A 16,370-nucleotide genomic window follows, 5' to 3' on the forward strand; every position below is an offset into this window, starting at 1 on the left:
CCCTGAGTCCAAGCCCCAGGACTGGCAAAAAAAAAAAAAAAAAAAAAAAAAGATATAGTTATATTTAAGACTATACTTTCAAGTTCCAAAACAAAAAATATAGGTGCTGGTAGATGTTTTAAGTGGCAGTGTCTGCCTACAGACAAGGTCCTGAGTTCAAAACTTAGTACCAATTCACTCCAAAAATGTAATAATGAAAAATGAGTTTATTTTTAGGTCAGGGGAATACATACCAATGATGCTGTCCGTATAGTTGCAAAGTGTTCTCGATTACGATAATGTGATTTATGACGAGATACTTGAGGTGGAGACTGTGGATCTGATGGTCTTGTTCTAGGATCCCCTTCTTCTCTATAATTTTCTTCTTCCTAAGCAAGGAAAAAGACAATATCATGTAAGATGAAGAGTTTCTTTATGCCCTCAAGGGAATTAAAAAGACAATTTGACAAAGATAATTTCATCAATAAATCTCAAAGACATATAATTTAAAAAAATAAAAACCAGAAATGGCTAGAAGTTACTTCTAGTGTATAAAATATTATACAAATAAATACACGTAGCTTATTTATATCCTACACATAATATGAAACTGAAAAGCTTTACAAGAGCATATTAAAAACAAAGATAATGAAACATGCAGTGAATATTCCAAATAGTAATGAAGATTACTCAAAGGTTCTTGGTGAAGCAATATAGCTTAAAAACTGACACACACACACACACACACACACACACACACACACACACACACACACACCCAGTACCTGGCTTCTCTAAATTTTTTAATCAACTAATTAGCTAATTATTGGGGGGGGGGAGTTGGGGGAGCAGTGTCTCACCACATAGCCCATACTGATTTCAGACCCATAACATTGAGATTACAGGAATGTGCTACCAATCCTATCTTAAAACTATCTTTTTTGGCAGGCACTGGTGACTCATGCTTATAATACTAGCTATTCAGGAGGCTGAGATCTGAGAATTGAGGTTTCAAGCCAACATGGGCAGGAAAGTCCATAAGACTCTTAATTCCAAAAAACTACTCAGAAAAAGTCTGAAGTGGCACTGTAGCTCAAACTGGTAGAACATTAGCCGTGAGCAAAATGAGCCCAGATCCAGATTTCAAGCCCTAGGACAGGCAAAAAAATAAAATAAAGGGCTGGGAATATGGCCTAGTGGCAAGAGAGCCTGCCTTGTATACATGAAGCCCTGGGTTCAATTCCCCAGTACCACATATATGGAAAACGGCCAGAAGTGGCTCAAGCGGCAGAGTGCTAGCCTTGAGCAAGAAGAAGCCAGGGACAGTGCTCAGGCCCTGAGTCCAAGGCCCAGGACTGGCAAAAAAAATAAAATAAAATAAAAAATCCCCCCAAACAAACAAAAAACTATCTTTTTATTTGGGGTGGGGTGGGGTACTAGTCTAGTCTTGGGGCTTAGGCGATGTCCCTGAGCTGTTCTGCTCAAAGTCAGTGCTCTATGACTTAAGCCATAGCTCCACTTCCAGATTTCTGGTGGTTAACTGGATATAAGAGTCTCACAGACTTTACTGCCCATGGTTGTCTTTGAATAGTGATTTTCAGATCTCAGTTTCCTAAGTCATTACACCACCAGCATTTAGCTTTGTAAAATTACCTATACTCCTATTATCTCTCAGTTAAGCAATAAAAACATTGTATTAGAAAAACTAATGCCTCTCCTTGTATACCTTCATTAACTGAAGAACAAGTCAGTGAAGTAGCAACCAACTAATTAAAAGAAAACTTTTCCTAAAGAAAAAAATTATTTAAATAAAATAAAAAATAATTTTGGGGGGGACTGGAGGAGTAACATTGCAGTATAACCTCTGCCTAGCAAGCATGAGGTCCTGAGTTTAAACTCTAGTATTGCCAATGAATATAAAAATTAAATGTCGCCCAGCGCCACTGGCTTATGTCTATAATCCCAGCTATTCAGGAAGCTGAGATGGGAGGATCCAGGCTTGAAGTCAATCAGGGTAGGAAGACTCAAGAGACTTTTATCTCCAATGAATTAAAAAAAAAAAAATCAGAAGTGGAGCTGTGGCCCATGTAGTAGAATGCTAGCCTTGAGCACAAAAGCTCAGGAACAGTTTCCTGAGTTCAAGCTCCAAGACCAGAGTGAGGAGGGGGTGGGGTGTTTTGTTTGTGTCTGTCTATATACAGTAGGGCTTGAACTCTGGGCCTGGGCATTGTCCCTGAGCTCTTCAACTCAAGACTAGAACTCTACCACTTGAACCACAGTGCCGCTTCCGATTTTCTGGTGGTTAACTAGAGACAAGAGTCATACAGACTTTCCAGCTTGGGCTGGCTTTGAACTGTGATCCTCAGATCTCAGCCTCCTGAGCAGCTAGGATTACAGGCACTAGCCACAGGCACCTGGCTTAAATGTTGTTTTGACATGACACTACTGCTTACCTATCATTCCTAAGATGTGTACTAAAATATGCACAATAGGGCTGGGGATATGGCCTAGTGGCAAGAGTGCTTGCCTCCTATACATGAGGCCCTGGGTTCGATTCCCCAGCACCACATATACAGAAAACGGCCAGAAGTGGCGCTGTGGCTCAAGTGGCAGAGTGCTAGCCTTGAGCAAAAAGGAAGCCAGGGACAGTGCTCAGGCCCTGAGTCCAAGGCCCAGGACTGGCCAAAAAAAAAAGTAAAATATGCACAATAAATGTGCTGCTCGTTTAGTGATTTTAATTGGCACTCACTACATTTTCATTGCTGGTTATTCATCATCATTATTTCCAAACATTTTTGACCACATCAAAGAGAAATTCTGTATTCATTAGCAATAACTACCATTTGTCCTTTTATTCAGACCATAATAAAATCTAAATTATTTTCCACCTCTATGAAATTATGTATTCTACATATTTAATTTAAATTTAACTATACAATATTTGTCCTTTTGTATGTGAGTTATGTCATGTCATTTAGCTTTTGTTTTGGAGATCGAGTCTCACTATGTAATCCAGGCCAGCCTCAACAGCACAATCCTCATACCTTAGCATCCCATGTACTAGGAGTGCAGGCCTTTGCCACCTCGTGGCATATTTTTTATGCTTATCCATATCATAGTTTCATTCCTATTTATCAGAACTTCATTCCTTTTTACAGTTGAGTAACATTATATTGGATGTATATACTATAATTCATTATCCCATCAGTCAATGAAAATTCAGGTTGTTTCATCTTAGAGCCATTGTACCTAATGTTGTATATAGTACTATAAGCTATGAAGTTACAAAGAAGGAATTTCTATTAAGTGGGAAGAGTAGTTACCCAAATTTTCTTTCTTTCAGTGCTGAGGACAGAATCAAGATGGGCTTGGCTTTTCCCTCAAGGCTGACCCCTTACTACCTGAGTCACACATCCAATTCCTACTTTTTGTTGATTAACTGGAGGTAAAAGTCTCAATTTACTGTCTGCCTTGCTTTGAATCTGATCCTCAGAATTCAGCTTCCTGAGTAGCTAGGATTATAGGCATGAGCCACTGGTACCTAGCTCAAGTAGGTACCTTCAAAATATTGTCCAAAAAGAAATGTACTTTTTACCTTTATAATAAAAATTTAAATTTCTTCAAAAGAATAAAATATCACGTACTACTAGTATATTTTTAGTTTTAGTTCTTTGCCAGTCCTGGGGCTTGAATTCAGAGCCTGGGGGGTTGTCCCAGAGCCTTTCTGTGCTCAACACTAGCACTTCTACCACTTGAGCAACAGTACCACTTTTGGCTTTTTCTGCTTATGTGATACTTCTCAAAATTCAAGGGAAATCGCTTTTAGTGAGATGAAAAAAATTATAAAAATTGATTTTTTTAAACTGAAATTCAAATACTTACAGGTTTCAAATGGATCACTGAACTGTTAGACATCACTGTATGGTCTCCCTCCATCATGTCTAGCTCACTCTTGTCATCAGAGGCATCTGGAAGACTGTTAACACTACTGCTTTGGCTGCTGGCACTGATAGACATACTGGGAATAGATTGATTACTTCCGACACTGTTCACTGTTCCTGTCCGGCCAACACCATGATCTTGTTCCTAAGAAAAAAGAACAGATTAAAATATCTTTATTCTGAATTCTTGATTAAAGCATCTAGCACACATACTACTTGGTACAGTTATTAGAAACAAAAGTTATCAGTCTATTGAAAGAAATTCCCTGAGGTTGGGAATGTGGCCTAATAGTAGGGTTCAATTCTTCAGCACCATACATATAGACAAAGCTAGAAGTGATACTGTGGCTCAAGTGGTAGAGTGCTAGCCTTGAGCAAAAAGAAGCCAGGGACAGTGCTCAGGCCCTGAGTTCAAGCCCCAGGACTGGCAAAAAAAAAAAGAAAAAGAAAATCCCGATATTCTCCAAAAGCTTACAGAAAAATAAACAAAGATGCCAACAAATTAATATTTTAAAAAATACAATCATTTTGAAAGTCAGTTAATCAGTTTCCTCTCTCTGTGTGTGTTACCAGGGATTAAGAGCCCAGTACTTTGTGCATGCTGCACCACTGAGCTATGTCCTCAACCTAGTTTGGAGTAATTTCCAAACTATTTTCTCTATGGTTTTGGGCACATTTAAAAATTATTTCTACAATGAATCTCATGGGAATAGAAATTTTGCTCATTTCTCAATGATTCTTATAGTTAATAAAAATCTTTCTTTTTAAAAAAAAATCTTAAGCAGGGCGCTGGTGGCTCATTCCTGTGATCCTAGTGACTCGGGAGGCTGAAATCTGGTTCCAAAAAAACCCAGGGTAGTGAGACTCTTATCTCCAATTAAAAGTCCACACACACTTTCAATTTTTGAAAATGCTTGTTTTTGTTGCCAGTCCTGGGGCTTGAACTCAGGGCCTGAGCACTCACTGTCCTTGGCTTCTCTTTGCTCAAGGCTAACACTCTGCCTCTTGAGCCACAGCGCCACTTCTGCGGCTTTTTTCTATATATGTGGTGCTTGGGGAATCGAACACAGAGCTTCAAGCAGGCTAGGCAAGCACTCTACCACTAAGCCACATTCCCAGCCCCGTACAAGACTCTTATTTCCAATTAACCACCAAAAAGCTGCAAGTGTAGCTTTGGCTCAAGTGGTAGAACACTAGCCTTGAGCACAATGTCCAGGGACAGTACAGTGCCCAGGCCCTGAGTTCAAGCTCCAAGACAATCATAAAAACAAAAAAATCACAGAAGTGGATCCCTGACTCAAAAGTTAGAGCACCAGCCTAGAGTAAAAAAGCTAAGAGATAGAGCACAGGCCCTGAGTTCAAGCCCCAATACTGGTTAAAAACAGTAATAATAATAATAATTTCTAGTTTCAGGAGGTAAAGTGATCTCTCACTGGAAAACAACAACAACAATTTAAAAAATCAAAGATTTACAATTCTGACAAGAGCAAAGAAGAAAACTCTTAAAAGATTTAAAGGAAAACAGCTTTATGTTGGGCACTGGTAGCTCACGTCTCTAATTCTAGCTACTCAGGAGGCTGAGATCTGAGGATCATGATTCAAAGCCAGGCTGTGCAGGAAAATCTGTGAGACTCCAATTCATTAGCAAAAAGCCAGAAGTGGAGGTATAGCTCAAGTGGTAGGTAGTATTAACCTTGAGGGAAAAGCTAATCAAGAACATGAAGCTCTGAGTTTAAGTACCAGCACCAGCACATACACAAAAAAGGAGCATAATACATAATACACTTTATATATTTCCTTGAGAGAAAGTTAATTGTGTTTCCATTCTTCCTAATATATATATATATATATATATATATATATATATATATATATATATATATATATATATATATTTTTTTTTTTTTTTTGGCCAGTCCTGGGGCTTGAACTCAAGGCTTGAACACTGTCCCCTGGCTTCTTTTTTTGCTCAAGGCTAGCCCTCTGCCAAGTTGAGCCACAGTGCCACTTTTGGCCTTTTTTTCTATATATGTGGTGCTGAGGAATTGAACCTAGGGCTTCATGTATCCAAGGCAAACACTCTTGCCACTAGGCCATATTCCCAGCCCTTCCTAAAATATTATAGAAAGAAACTGGCCTCAAGAATGAGACATTAGGGCTGGGAATATGGCCTAGTGGCAAGAGTACTTTGCCTCCCATACATGAAGCCCTGGGTTCAATTCCCCAGCACCACATATACAGAAAATAGCCAGAAGTGGCACTGTGGCTCAAGTGCAGAGTGCTAGCCTTGAGCAAAAAGAAGCCAGGGACAGTGCTCAGGGCTTGAGTCCAAGCCCCAGGCCTGGCAAAAAAAAAAAAAGAAAGGATGAGACATTAATTTGAACATGTGTACGCCTTTACTTAACCACATTGAGGCCTGCTTTCCTCATCTGTGAAATATTCTAGCGCCTTCTAGGTAGAAGACAATTATATATAACTAAAAGGAATCGAGTTTCCTTATTGTTACAGTAGCCTTGCAGTTTTATAATTTTTTTCTTTTTTGTCATGGAGCTTGAATTTAGGGCCTGGACGCTGTCCTTGAGCTCTCTTAGAGCCACAGCTCCACTTCTGGTTTTTGAGTAGCTAATTGGAGATAAGAGGAGCCTGGGCTTGGGCACAAGTGTTTCATACCTGTAATCGTAGCTACTCAAGAGGCTGAGATCTAAGGATTGGGATTCAAAGCAGTCAGAGCAGAAACATCCATGAGACTCTTATCTCCAATATACTGAAAAAAAGCTGGAAGTAGCACTGTGGCTCAAGTAATAAAGTGCTAGGCTTGAGCAAAAAGAGGCTGAAGCTCAGGGACAGTGCGTAGGCCCTAAGTTCAAGCCTCAGGACTGGCAAAAAAAAAAATAAAAGGTCTCATGGGGACTCTTCTAACTGGGCTGGCTTCAAACCATAACCTTCAGATCTCAGGCCCCTCCATCCACTCCTGCCCCCCCCCCCACCCCAGTATCTAGGATGACAGGCATTAGCCATCTACGTCTATCTTTTTTTTTTTGGTTGGTTGTGGGGCTTGAATTCTGGGCCTGGGTGCTGTTCCTGAGCTCTTCAACTCAAGGCTGGCACTCTACCACTTGAGCCACAGGCCACTTCTGGTTTTCTAGTGGTTAACTAGAGAAAAAGTCTCATGGACCTTCTTGCCCCAGCTGGCTTTGAACCGCAATCCTCAGATCTCAGCCTCCAGAGTAGCTAGGGTTATACCCATGAGTCACCAGCATCTGGCACGCCTGGTGTTTGTTTTTGCATGTCCAGGAGCTTGGACTCAGGACCGAAGCACTGCCCCTGGCTTCTTTTTGCTCAAGGCTAACACTCTACCACTTGAGCCACAGCACCACTTCCAGCCTTTTCTATTTATGTGGTACTGAGGAATTGAACCCAGGGCTTCATGCATGCAAGGCAAGCACTCTGTACAGCTAAGCCACAGTCCCAGCCCCATGCCTGGCTTTATAACGTTTTAGTCCAATTTTGACAGTCTACATTTTCAAGTATTTTTAGCATGGTCCATGGAACTTAAATATCCCGTTAGTAAATAATTTTTTTTTTTAAAAAAAGGAGATTCAGGGGCTGGGGATATAGCCTAGTGGCAAGAATGCCTGCCTCGGATACACGAGGCCCTAGGTTCGATTCCCCAGCACCACATATACAGAAAACGGCCAGAAGCGGCGCTGTGGCTCAAGTGGCTGAGTGCTAGCCTTGAGCGGGAAGAAGCCAGGGACAGTGCTCAGGCCCTGAGTCCAAGGCCCAGGACTGGCCAAAAAAAAAAAAAAAAAAAAAAACAAAACAAAAAAAAGGAGATTCAGTGGCCAAGAAATGAGAGGAACAGATTGACACAATGAAACTCCTTGTACTATTTTTTTGTTTACTTTTTTTTTTTTTTGTGCCAGTCCTGGGGGATTGAACTCAGGGCCTGAGCTCTGCCCCTGAGCTTCACTAGCTCAAGACTAGCATACTAATTGAGCCACAGTGCCATTTGCAGCTTTTTCTGTTTATATGGTACTAAGGAAACAAACCAAGGGCTTCATGCATGCTAAGCAAGTACTCTACCACAAAGCCACATTCCCAGCCCTGAAACTCTTTGTACTATTAAGATATGACAATGGAAAGAAGGAGTTAAGAGAGAAGAAAGGGGAAGGGAGAGAGAGAAAAAGAAGGAATTACAACTTCAGAACTTTTGATATGAAAAATATAATTTTTGGCAAAGCATTTTGTATAAGGAAAAAACACAATAAAGATAAGATTTGAATTATTTTAGGAATTACCTCTTCTTCTTCCTGTGCTTCTACTGCTGGTCCATTATGTGCCTCCTGAAAAAGGAGTTTCTTCATTTTTCGATACTGCAGATTGTCTAGCTCTCTTACTGCATCCTTAGTCCTCTGGATAAGATCTATTAACACTGTTTCAGGACGTTCTCGAAGAACAAACATGTGCTAGAGAGGGTAAAAAATAAAATTCAGGTTGAAACTTTTTCCAGTTAGTAAAAAATGTACTTCTTTCTTACAATTTAGAGTTAGTCATACAATTTGTGTCTAATTTTATTATGATATAAACAATGTATGCATGTGTATATATGTATGTATGTGTATATGTATGTATTTGTGTATATGTATGTATATATTGTTGTGCTGGAGATTAATCCATGGCCTTATGCATGTTTGGCAAGTGTTCTATCATTAACCTCTATAATCCTAGCCTGTTTTTTTGTGTGTGTGTGTGTTTTTTTTTGGCCAGTCCTGGGGCTTGGTCTCAGGGTCTGAGCACTGTCCCTGGCTTCTTTTTGCTCAAGGCTAGCACTCTGACACTTGAGCCACAGCGCCACTTCTGGCCATTTTCTGTATATGTGGTGCTGGGGAATTGAACCCAGGGTTTCATGTGAGGCGAGCACTCTTGCCACTAGGCCATATCCCCAGCCCCCTAGCCTGTTCTTAAAAAAATAATGCAGCACAGGGACTTGAACTCAGAGCTGCATGCTCTAGCTTGGCTTTTTCACTCAAGGCTGGTACTCTACCACTTGAGCTATACTTCTCATCAGGTCTTTTGCTGCTCAATTGGAGATAATTTTCTGCTGAGGCTGGCTTCAAACTGCAAAGCTAGGATTGATTACAGGTATGTGGTACCAAAGCCCAGTGACTTAAAAACATCTCTTGAAAGACACTTAAAAGAGTACATTTCTGTTTGGATAATGACCCTTACCCCCTTTCTCTTGTTCTCTCCATTTTTTCCTCCTGTCTCCACCCACAAGTTATATAGTTTATATTTGACATAGTGCTGTAGACACTTTCTATCATTTTAAATAGGGCTGTGAAACAGGCAAATGGAACAGGCAAATAGATATGGGCTCTAATAACCAAACAGTTACCTAGCTTGTTGATTATTAAAATATGAATTAAAAGGAATTTTATTTACTAATATTAGAAAATTGTAATGAACTAGTTTCTTTCTTTTTTTTTTTTGGCAGTACTAGGGTTTGAACTCAGGGCCTTGTACTTTACTAGTACTCTACCACTTGAACATTACCTACAGCACTGCTTTTTGGTGCTTGGAGTCTAGTGAATTTTTCTGTCCTGGTTGGCCTTGAATTTTGATCTTTCACATCTTACCCTTCTGTGTAGGTTGGATTATAGGCATGAGCCACTGGCACCTGGATAATATTTTCTTCCATTTTTCTTTAGCTTAGAATATATCATTATTCAAAATATTTAGTCTTGGGCTGGGAATATGGCCTAGTGGCAAGAATGCTTGCCTCCCATACATGAAGCCCTAGGTTCGATTCCTCAGCACCACATACATAGAAAATGGCCAGAAGTGGCGCTGTGGCTCAAGTGGTAGAGTGCTAGCCTTGAGCAAAAAGAAGCCAGGGACAGTGCTCAGGCCCCCTGAGTCCAAGCCCCAGGACTGGCAAAAAAAAAAAAAAAATTCAGTCTTTGGGCTGGGAAGGCAGCTTAGTGGTAGTATGCTTGCCTAGCATACATGAAGCACTCTTGATTCCTTAGATTTCCACATAAACAGAAAGGACCAGGTGGCACTGTGGCTCAAGCAGGAGGGTGCTAGTCTTGAGCACAGAGAAGCTCAAGGACTGTGCCTAGGCCTTGAGTTGAAGCCCTAGGACTAGAAAAGAGAAAATTCATTCTCTGTATACAAAACTAACTTTAAAATTTCTAAATTTAAAAGTATACACAAAGGCTGGGAATGTGACTTAGTGGTAAGAGTGCTTGCCTAACATGCATGAAGCCCTGGGTTCAATTCCTCAGTACTACATAAGTGGAAAAAGCCAAAAGTGGCACCGTGGCTCAAGTAGTAGAGTGCTGGTCTTTTTTTTTTTTATTTTTTTTTATTTTTTGCCAGTCCTGGGCCTTGGACTCAGGGCCTGAGCACTTCCTGGCTTCCTTTTGCTCAAGGCTAGCAGTCTGCTACTTGAGCCCCAGCACCACTTCTGGCTGTTTTCTATATATGTGGCACTGGGGAATCGAACCCAGGGCTTCATGTATACGAGGCAAGCTCTCTTGCCATTAGGCCATATTCCCAGTCCTAGAGTGCTGGTCTTGAGCAAAATAAGCTCAGGGACAGTGCCCAGACCCTGAGTTCAAGCCCTAGGACTGGCAAAAATAAATTTAAAAAAAATTTTTAAGTATACAGATATTGTTCTCTCTCCATCTCCTTTCCTGCTTTCTAAACTTGATCCTGCTTATTTTTTTACTAACATGACTTATGGATACCTTCAAGTGGTTTTTTTCTTTTCTTTGAAAGTCTTTATTACCAGATAGCCCAGGCTGCCACAAACACACAATTCATCTGCTTCAGATTCCTTTGTGCTGGGATAATAGATGTGAAGCATCATGAATAATTTAGTATGGCTTTTGCTGCTATTTATGAGTATGTAGTTACTCAGGGTTTCATTTCTGAAATGAGAAGTGAGACTACAAGCATGTACTACCATGACTAACTAAAATAAAGAGTATACCACAGTAATAGAGCACTTGCCTAGAATGCACAGAATCCTAGCAACACAAGAACTCAGAACTCTAGAACTCATGGCTACTAAAAATAGTATTTAACTGCTGTATTTAAACATGCTAAAAACAACCCATTTTATTAAAACAAACAAACAAACAAACAAACAAATAAGCCTGGTACATAGCTCTAATGATAAAGCACTTGTTTAGGAAATTCTGATGGGGTTCAATCTCCAATATTGGAAAAATCAAAACAAAACCAAACTCCTAAAACCAAACAAATGCCTTAATATCTAAGAAGAGTTTCAAGGGCAGAGTGGATGGCTCATCTGGCAGAGTTTTTACCTACTATTGTGAGACCCCAAATACAATCCTCAGTACCAGACACATACAAAAAGTTTCTAAATACAACAATGTAAAAATCAGGTCAGGCACTTAGTAGCTCACACCTGTGCTCCTAGCTACTTACAAAGTTGAGATCTGAGGATAGCAGTTTGAAGCCAAGCTGGACAGGAAAGTCTGTGAGACGCTTCATCTCCTCCAATAAATGATCTCAAAAAAGCTGGAAATGGAACTGTAGCTCAAGTCGTAGAGCACTAACCTTGAGCAGAAGAAGTTCAAGGACAGTACTCCAGGACCTGAGTTCAAGCCTTGGGACTGGCGCCAGTACATGCGTGTACGTGCACATGCATATGCATGCACATGTGCGCACACACGCGCACACAAACACACACACCCCAAAAATTAGTATTTTCATGGACTAATGGGTATGCTCAGTATGTGCTTGGCATTCAAAAGGCCCTGGACTTTAAACTCAGCACCAAGAAAATTTTGTATTTTACTAAAACCAATACAGTATAATTAATCACTAATCAGAATGCAAGAACAATGTACTGTTTAAAATCATTTCTCAAAGGTAAAAACAGATTTTAAATATTACACAGACTGACCTTTAAAAGTTCCTCTGACGTAGGACGATCTTGAGGGATTTTCTGGAGGCAAGAATCTACAAAGTTGCGAAAATAATCAGACCTATTGTAAAGGAAAGTATCAAGTGAACACATTGCTATTTCCATTAAAAACACATCCACAAATCAAGGCATATGCCTACCAGTGGGAAGTATAAGAAAAAAGCAGAGACTACAAACTTTCACACAAATTATAAACAGTTAATCTAATGTAATCAATGAATATTATCAAATTCCAAATTTTCATAGTCCCTTTAAAAATACTAGGGCTAGGACTATAAATCCAGAATAGAGTGTGTGTTTAGCATACACAGACCTTGGGTTCAATCCCTAAAACATATACACAACTATATATACATATAGGTTCCCACATACTTAAATACCAGAATTCATTCCATACTAAGGCAAAAGTAAGGAAACCTATTTACTTTTACTTTTCATCCAAATCCAGAATAGTTAGGATTTGTTTTCTTTTTCCTTTCTCTAAGCCATCTCTTTCTCATATGCCCTTTGTATCCTAGAGCATGTTTTAGAACATTATCTACTGTGGAGAGTATTTTTTTATACTCAAGTATTTGGTGGCCCTCAGAAAATAGATGATTTTTATTAAACCTAAAAAAATTAAGATAAAAAAACCATTAAAAGTCTGCAATACTACTACACAGGTGTTATTCATGAGAATTTAATGATTAAGGCAATAAATAATTCTCGACCAATATTTATTTTCAATGTTTAAATAATATTTAAATACTTTTTTTTTTGGCCAGTCTTGGGGCAAGAAGTCAGGGCCTGGGCACTGTCCCTAAGCCACCAGCACCTTACTACATTTGTAGTTTCTTATAGGAAAAAAATTCTCAAGTCCCCAAATCTCAAACTCACAACAGTTTGTGCTCAATGTGGTTTGAATGTCTTTTTCCTCTCCAAAACTCAAGTTGAAACGTAATACCCAATGCAATAGTGGTGAGATATGTAGCATAGTACAGGTGTTTAGCTTACGAAAACTCTGCCTTCACAAATGGATTAATGCCACCATAAATAGGACTGTACAAGTCAGTGTGTTATCTACTGCTCTCCTGCCACATGGAGACATAACATTCCTTTCCTAGTAAAGACATAGGATTCAAGATGCTACTTTGGAAGTAGAGACTTTGAACCCTAACCTGTTTGTGGCCTTGGTCTTAAATTTTCTAGCCTCCAGAACTAGAAGAAATAAACTTTTGTTCTTTACAAATTACCCCATTTCAGATATTATAACAGCAAAACACAGACTAACACTAAACTCTGTCAGAAGATACCTTCTATATCGCTACATAAGTAGCAAAAACAGATATGTTCCTAATTATGTGCATTGCCAACCAGTACTGGGGCTTGAACTCAGGGCCAGGGAACTGCCCACAGCTTTTTTTCTCAAGGCTTGCTCTCTACTCTTGAGAGGTATAGCTCCAATTCCAGATTTTTGCTGGTTAATTGTAGATAACAGTCTCGTGGACTTTCCTGCCTGAGCTGGCTTTTTAAACTGTGGTCCTCAGATCTCTGCTTCCTGAGAAGCTAGGAATAGTAGCCACTGGTACTCAACTAATTACATATTTTTAAGTACCCCTATTTATATATCAACTTGTAAATTTTTAAGTGTTTATTAAGTATGCTGGATGTTTCCTTACAAATTTACAAATTTTTCTATTATAAATTTTAACCACCCACACTAAAATTGTCACTCTTTTCTCTACTAACTTCATGAGGAGGTTATATGCTTGAGCTCAGGGCCTCAAGCACTCACTTTGCTTTATTCAGTCAATTTACCACTTAAGCCACACTTCTACTTTCAACTTTTTGTCTCAGCCTACTGGGTAGCTAGGATTCCAGGTTTGAGTCACGAGTGCCTGGCCTCCACAAACTTCCTCACATGAATAAACTTAATCTTATCAAACCAAGGATGCATTAAAAGATCAAGTAAATCTGAATAATATCTTAATTATAAATAAAATGATCTCAAAGTTTTTAATTACCTGATTACTTTGAAAAGGTCAAATTACCTTACCTATGGATTTTTTTTGAGGGGGGGGGTTCAGATACCCTTGGGGCTTGAACTCAAGGCCTGCAAGTTGTCCATAGCCTTTTTTTGCTCAAGGTTAGTGCTCTGCCACTTGAGCCACTTTTGGCATTTGGGGGGTTAATTGGAGATAAGAGTCTTAAAAGGCTTTCCAGCTTGGGCTTTGAACTATAATGCTCTGATCTCAGCTTCCTGAGAGCTAAGTATGAGCCACTGGCACCTAGTTGTCTGAATGGCTTTTTTTTTTTTTTTTGTCTTTTCTTTTTTGGTACTGGGGATCAAACCTAGGTAGGACGTGCTTTGCCACTGAGCTACACACCCCAGCTCATCTGTGTGGTTTTTGTCTGTTTTTCTCTCTCTCTTTCTTTCTTTCATCAGTTGTGGGATTTGAACTCAGGGCTTGGGCACTGCCCCTGAGCTCTTTCACTCAAGGCTAACTGTACCACTTTGAGCTACAATGCCAGTTCTAGCTTTCTGGTAGTTAAGTGGAGATAAAAGTCTTATGGACTTTCCTGACCAGGCTGGCATGGGAACACGATCCTCAGATCTCAGTTTCCTGAGTAGCTAGGATTATAGCCATGAGCCACCAGCCTGGCTTATCTATGCTTTTTGTTGTTGTTTTTGTCAGTCCTGGGGCTTGAACTCAGGGCCTGAGTGCTGGCTGTCTCTGGCTTCTTTTTGCTCAAGGCTAGCACTCTACCACTTAAGCCACAGCGCCACTTCTGGCTTTTTCTGTTTATGTGGTGCTGAGGAATCGAACCCAGGGCTTCATGCATGCTAGACAAGCACTCTACCACTAGGCCATATTCCCAACCCCTTAATCTATGTTTTATACTATATAAGTTCTAAACAATTCATTACTACAGGTTATAACAGTTTATACATTTTAACTATAAAATATTAAAGTTTTGAAATATTTATTGTATGATTAGGATTGTATGTGTTCCAAAAGTTTAAAGGACATTTTTATAAAATCACATTACATCATTTATCCTATTATCTGAACAGACTTTTATATATATGTTATGTAAAGACATAACCAAAGAATAAATATAAGGGTAAATATCAATTAAATACTTCTCCAAGCAGTACGTTTTACCTACATAAAATCATATTATTTTGATAACAGATTATGTAAAGCATTTTTTTATACAACGTTTAGCAGTATTTCTTAGCAAGACTCACCATTCATTAGACTGTAGTGTAGGGGATTCATTTTGGGCTATGTGATATAAGGCACTCATTGCATTCATATTAAATAAAGGAGGCTTCCTTTCCGCTGTAAAAGAAAGGAAACTTTCCTGTTAAAATATGTGTTACATAGGGGCATTCAAATACTGTTTTGAAAACATATTTTCTATTATAAACAATCTTAGACATGCCAAAAAAAATTACCAAATACAAAGCACTTTTTCAAGTCAATCAATTAAGAATAAATTACTGGTCTGATGTATTATCATCCTTAAATGCTTGAGGTTTGGGGGGGGTTGTTTAGTCAATACTGGGGTTTGAACTCAGGGCTTTGAATTTTCTAGGCAGGCACTCTACAATTTGAGCCATGCCCCCAGCCCTTGTTTGCTTTGCAAGTAAGATCCCACCTTTTAGCATGGCTGGCCCCAGACTCTGATCCTATTAGTTAAGGCCTCCTGCCTGGGATTACGGGCATTGCACCAGACTCAGTTAATTAACTGAAATGGGGTTCAGCTAATTTTTCCCCCCAAGATAACCTAGAATTTTGGTTCTGTAGATCTCCACCTCCTGAGTACCAGGATTACAGGCATGAGCCACTGTGCCCAGACCTGAAAGTTTACTCCTTACAAACAAGAACATTTTCCTAAAGAACCATATTATATCCATTAAGTCAGGTCATAATACTCAAATAAAATATCCTCTAATTGCCAAACCCCATTCAAGTTTCATACCAATGTCCCAAAAACATTCTATGAAGCAATATTAGCTATTCAGGAAGACAAGATCCAATGAATCACAGGTGAAGCCAGCCTTCGAAGAAATGTCTGCAAGGTTCCACTTCCAAATGACCAGCTGGGGCTGGGAATGCAGCTTAGTGTAGAGTGCTTGCCTAGCATGAGTGAAGCCCAGGGTTTGATTCCTCAGTATCACATAAATAGAAAAGGCTGGAAGTAGTGCTGTGGCTCAAGTAGTAGAGTGCCAGCCTTGAGCAAAAGAAATTCAGGGAAAGTGCCCAGGCCCTGATTTCAAGACCCGGGACTGGCCAAAAAAAAAAGCCAACAAACAAGCTGGATTGGAGGCACAGTTCAAGTAAGCTCCAGCTGAGCAAATGTAAGGCCCTACAGTGTGGCAAAAACAACCAAAAATTTTTGAGAAGATAATTTTGAATCCATGTAAATACCTCATTACTTGGAAAAGATTATATTTTATTTTTAACTGCATAACTTAATACTCATTGTCTATCATTTAT

General features: G+C 39.5%; 1 protein-coding gene across 1 annotated transcript in view; it reads right to left on the reverse strand.

Moving 5' to 3' along the window:
* Positions 1–16,370, reverse strand: part of Taok1 (TAO kinase 1) — a 97,993-nt gene that overhangs the window by 25,100 nt on the left and 56,523 nt on the right. Inside the window, exons 9-13 of the mRNA XM_048366793.1 lie at positions 15,116–15,209; positions 11,863–11,944; positions 8,222–8,389; positions 3,862–4,065; positions 234–368 (exon numbers count right to left, since the gene is read on the reverse strand). Coding sequence (XP_048222750.1) covers positions 234–368; positions 3,862–4,065; positions 8,222–8,389; positions 11,863–11,944; positions 15,116–15,209 — 683 coding nt within the window. The remainder of the gene's footprint in view (positions 1–233; positions 369–3,861; positions 4,066–8,221; positions 8,390–11,862; positions 11,945–15,115; positions 15,210–16,370) is intronic.

Source organism: Perognathus longimembris, chromosome 17 (genome assembly GCF_023159225.1).
Source record: "Perognathus longimembris pacificus isolate PPM17 chromosome 17, ASM2315922v1, whole genome shotgun sequence".
In the NCBI taxonomy this organism is placed as follows: Eukaryota; Metazoa; Chordata; class Mammalia; order Rodentia; family Heteromyidae; genus Perognathus; species Perognathus longimembris.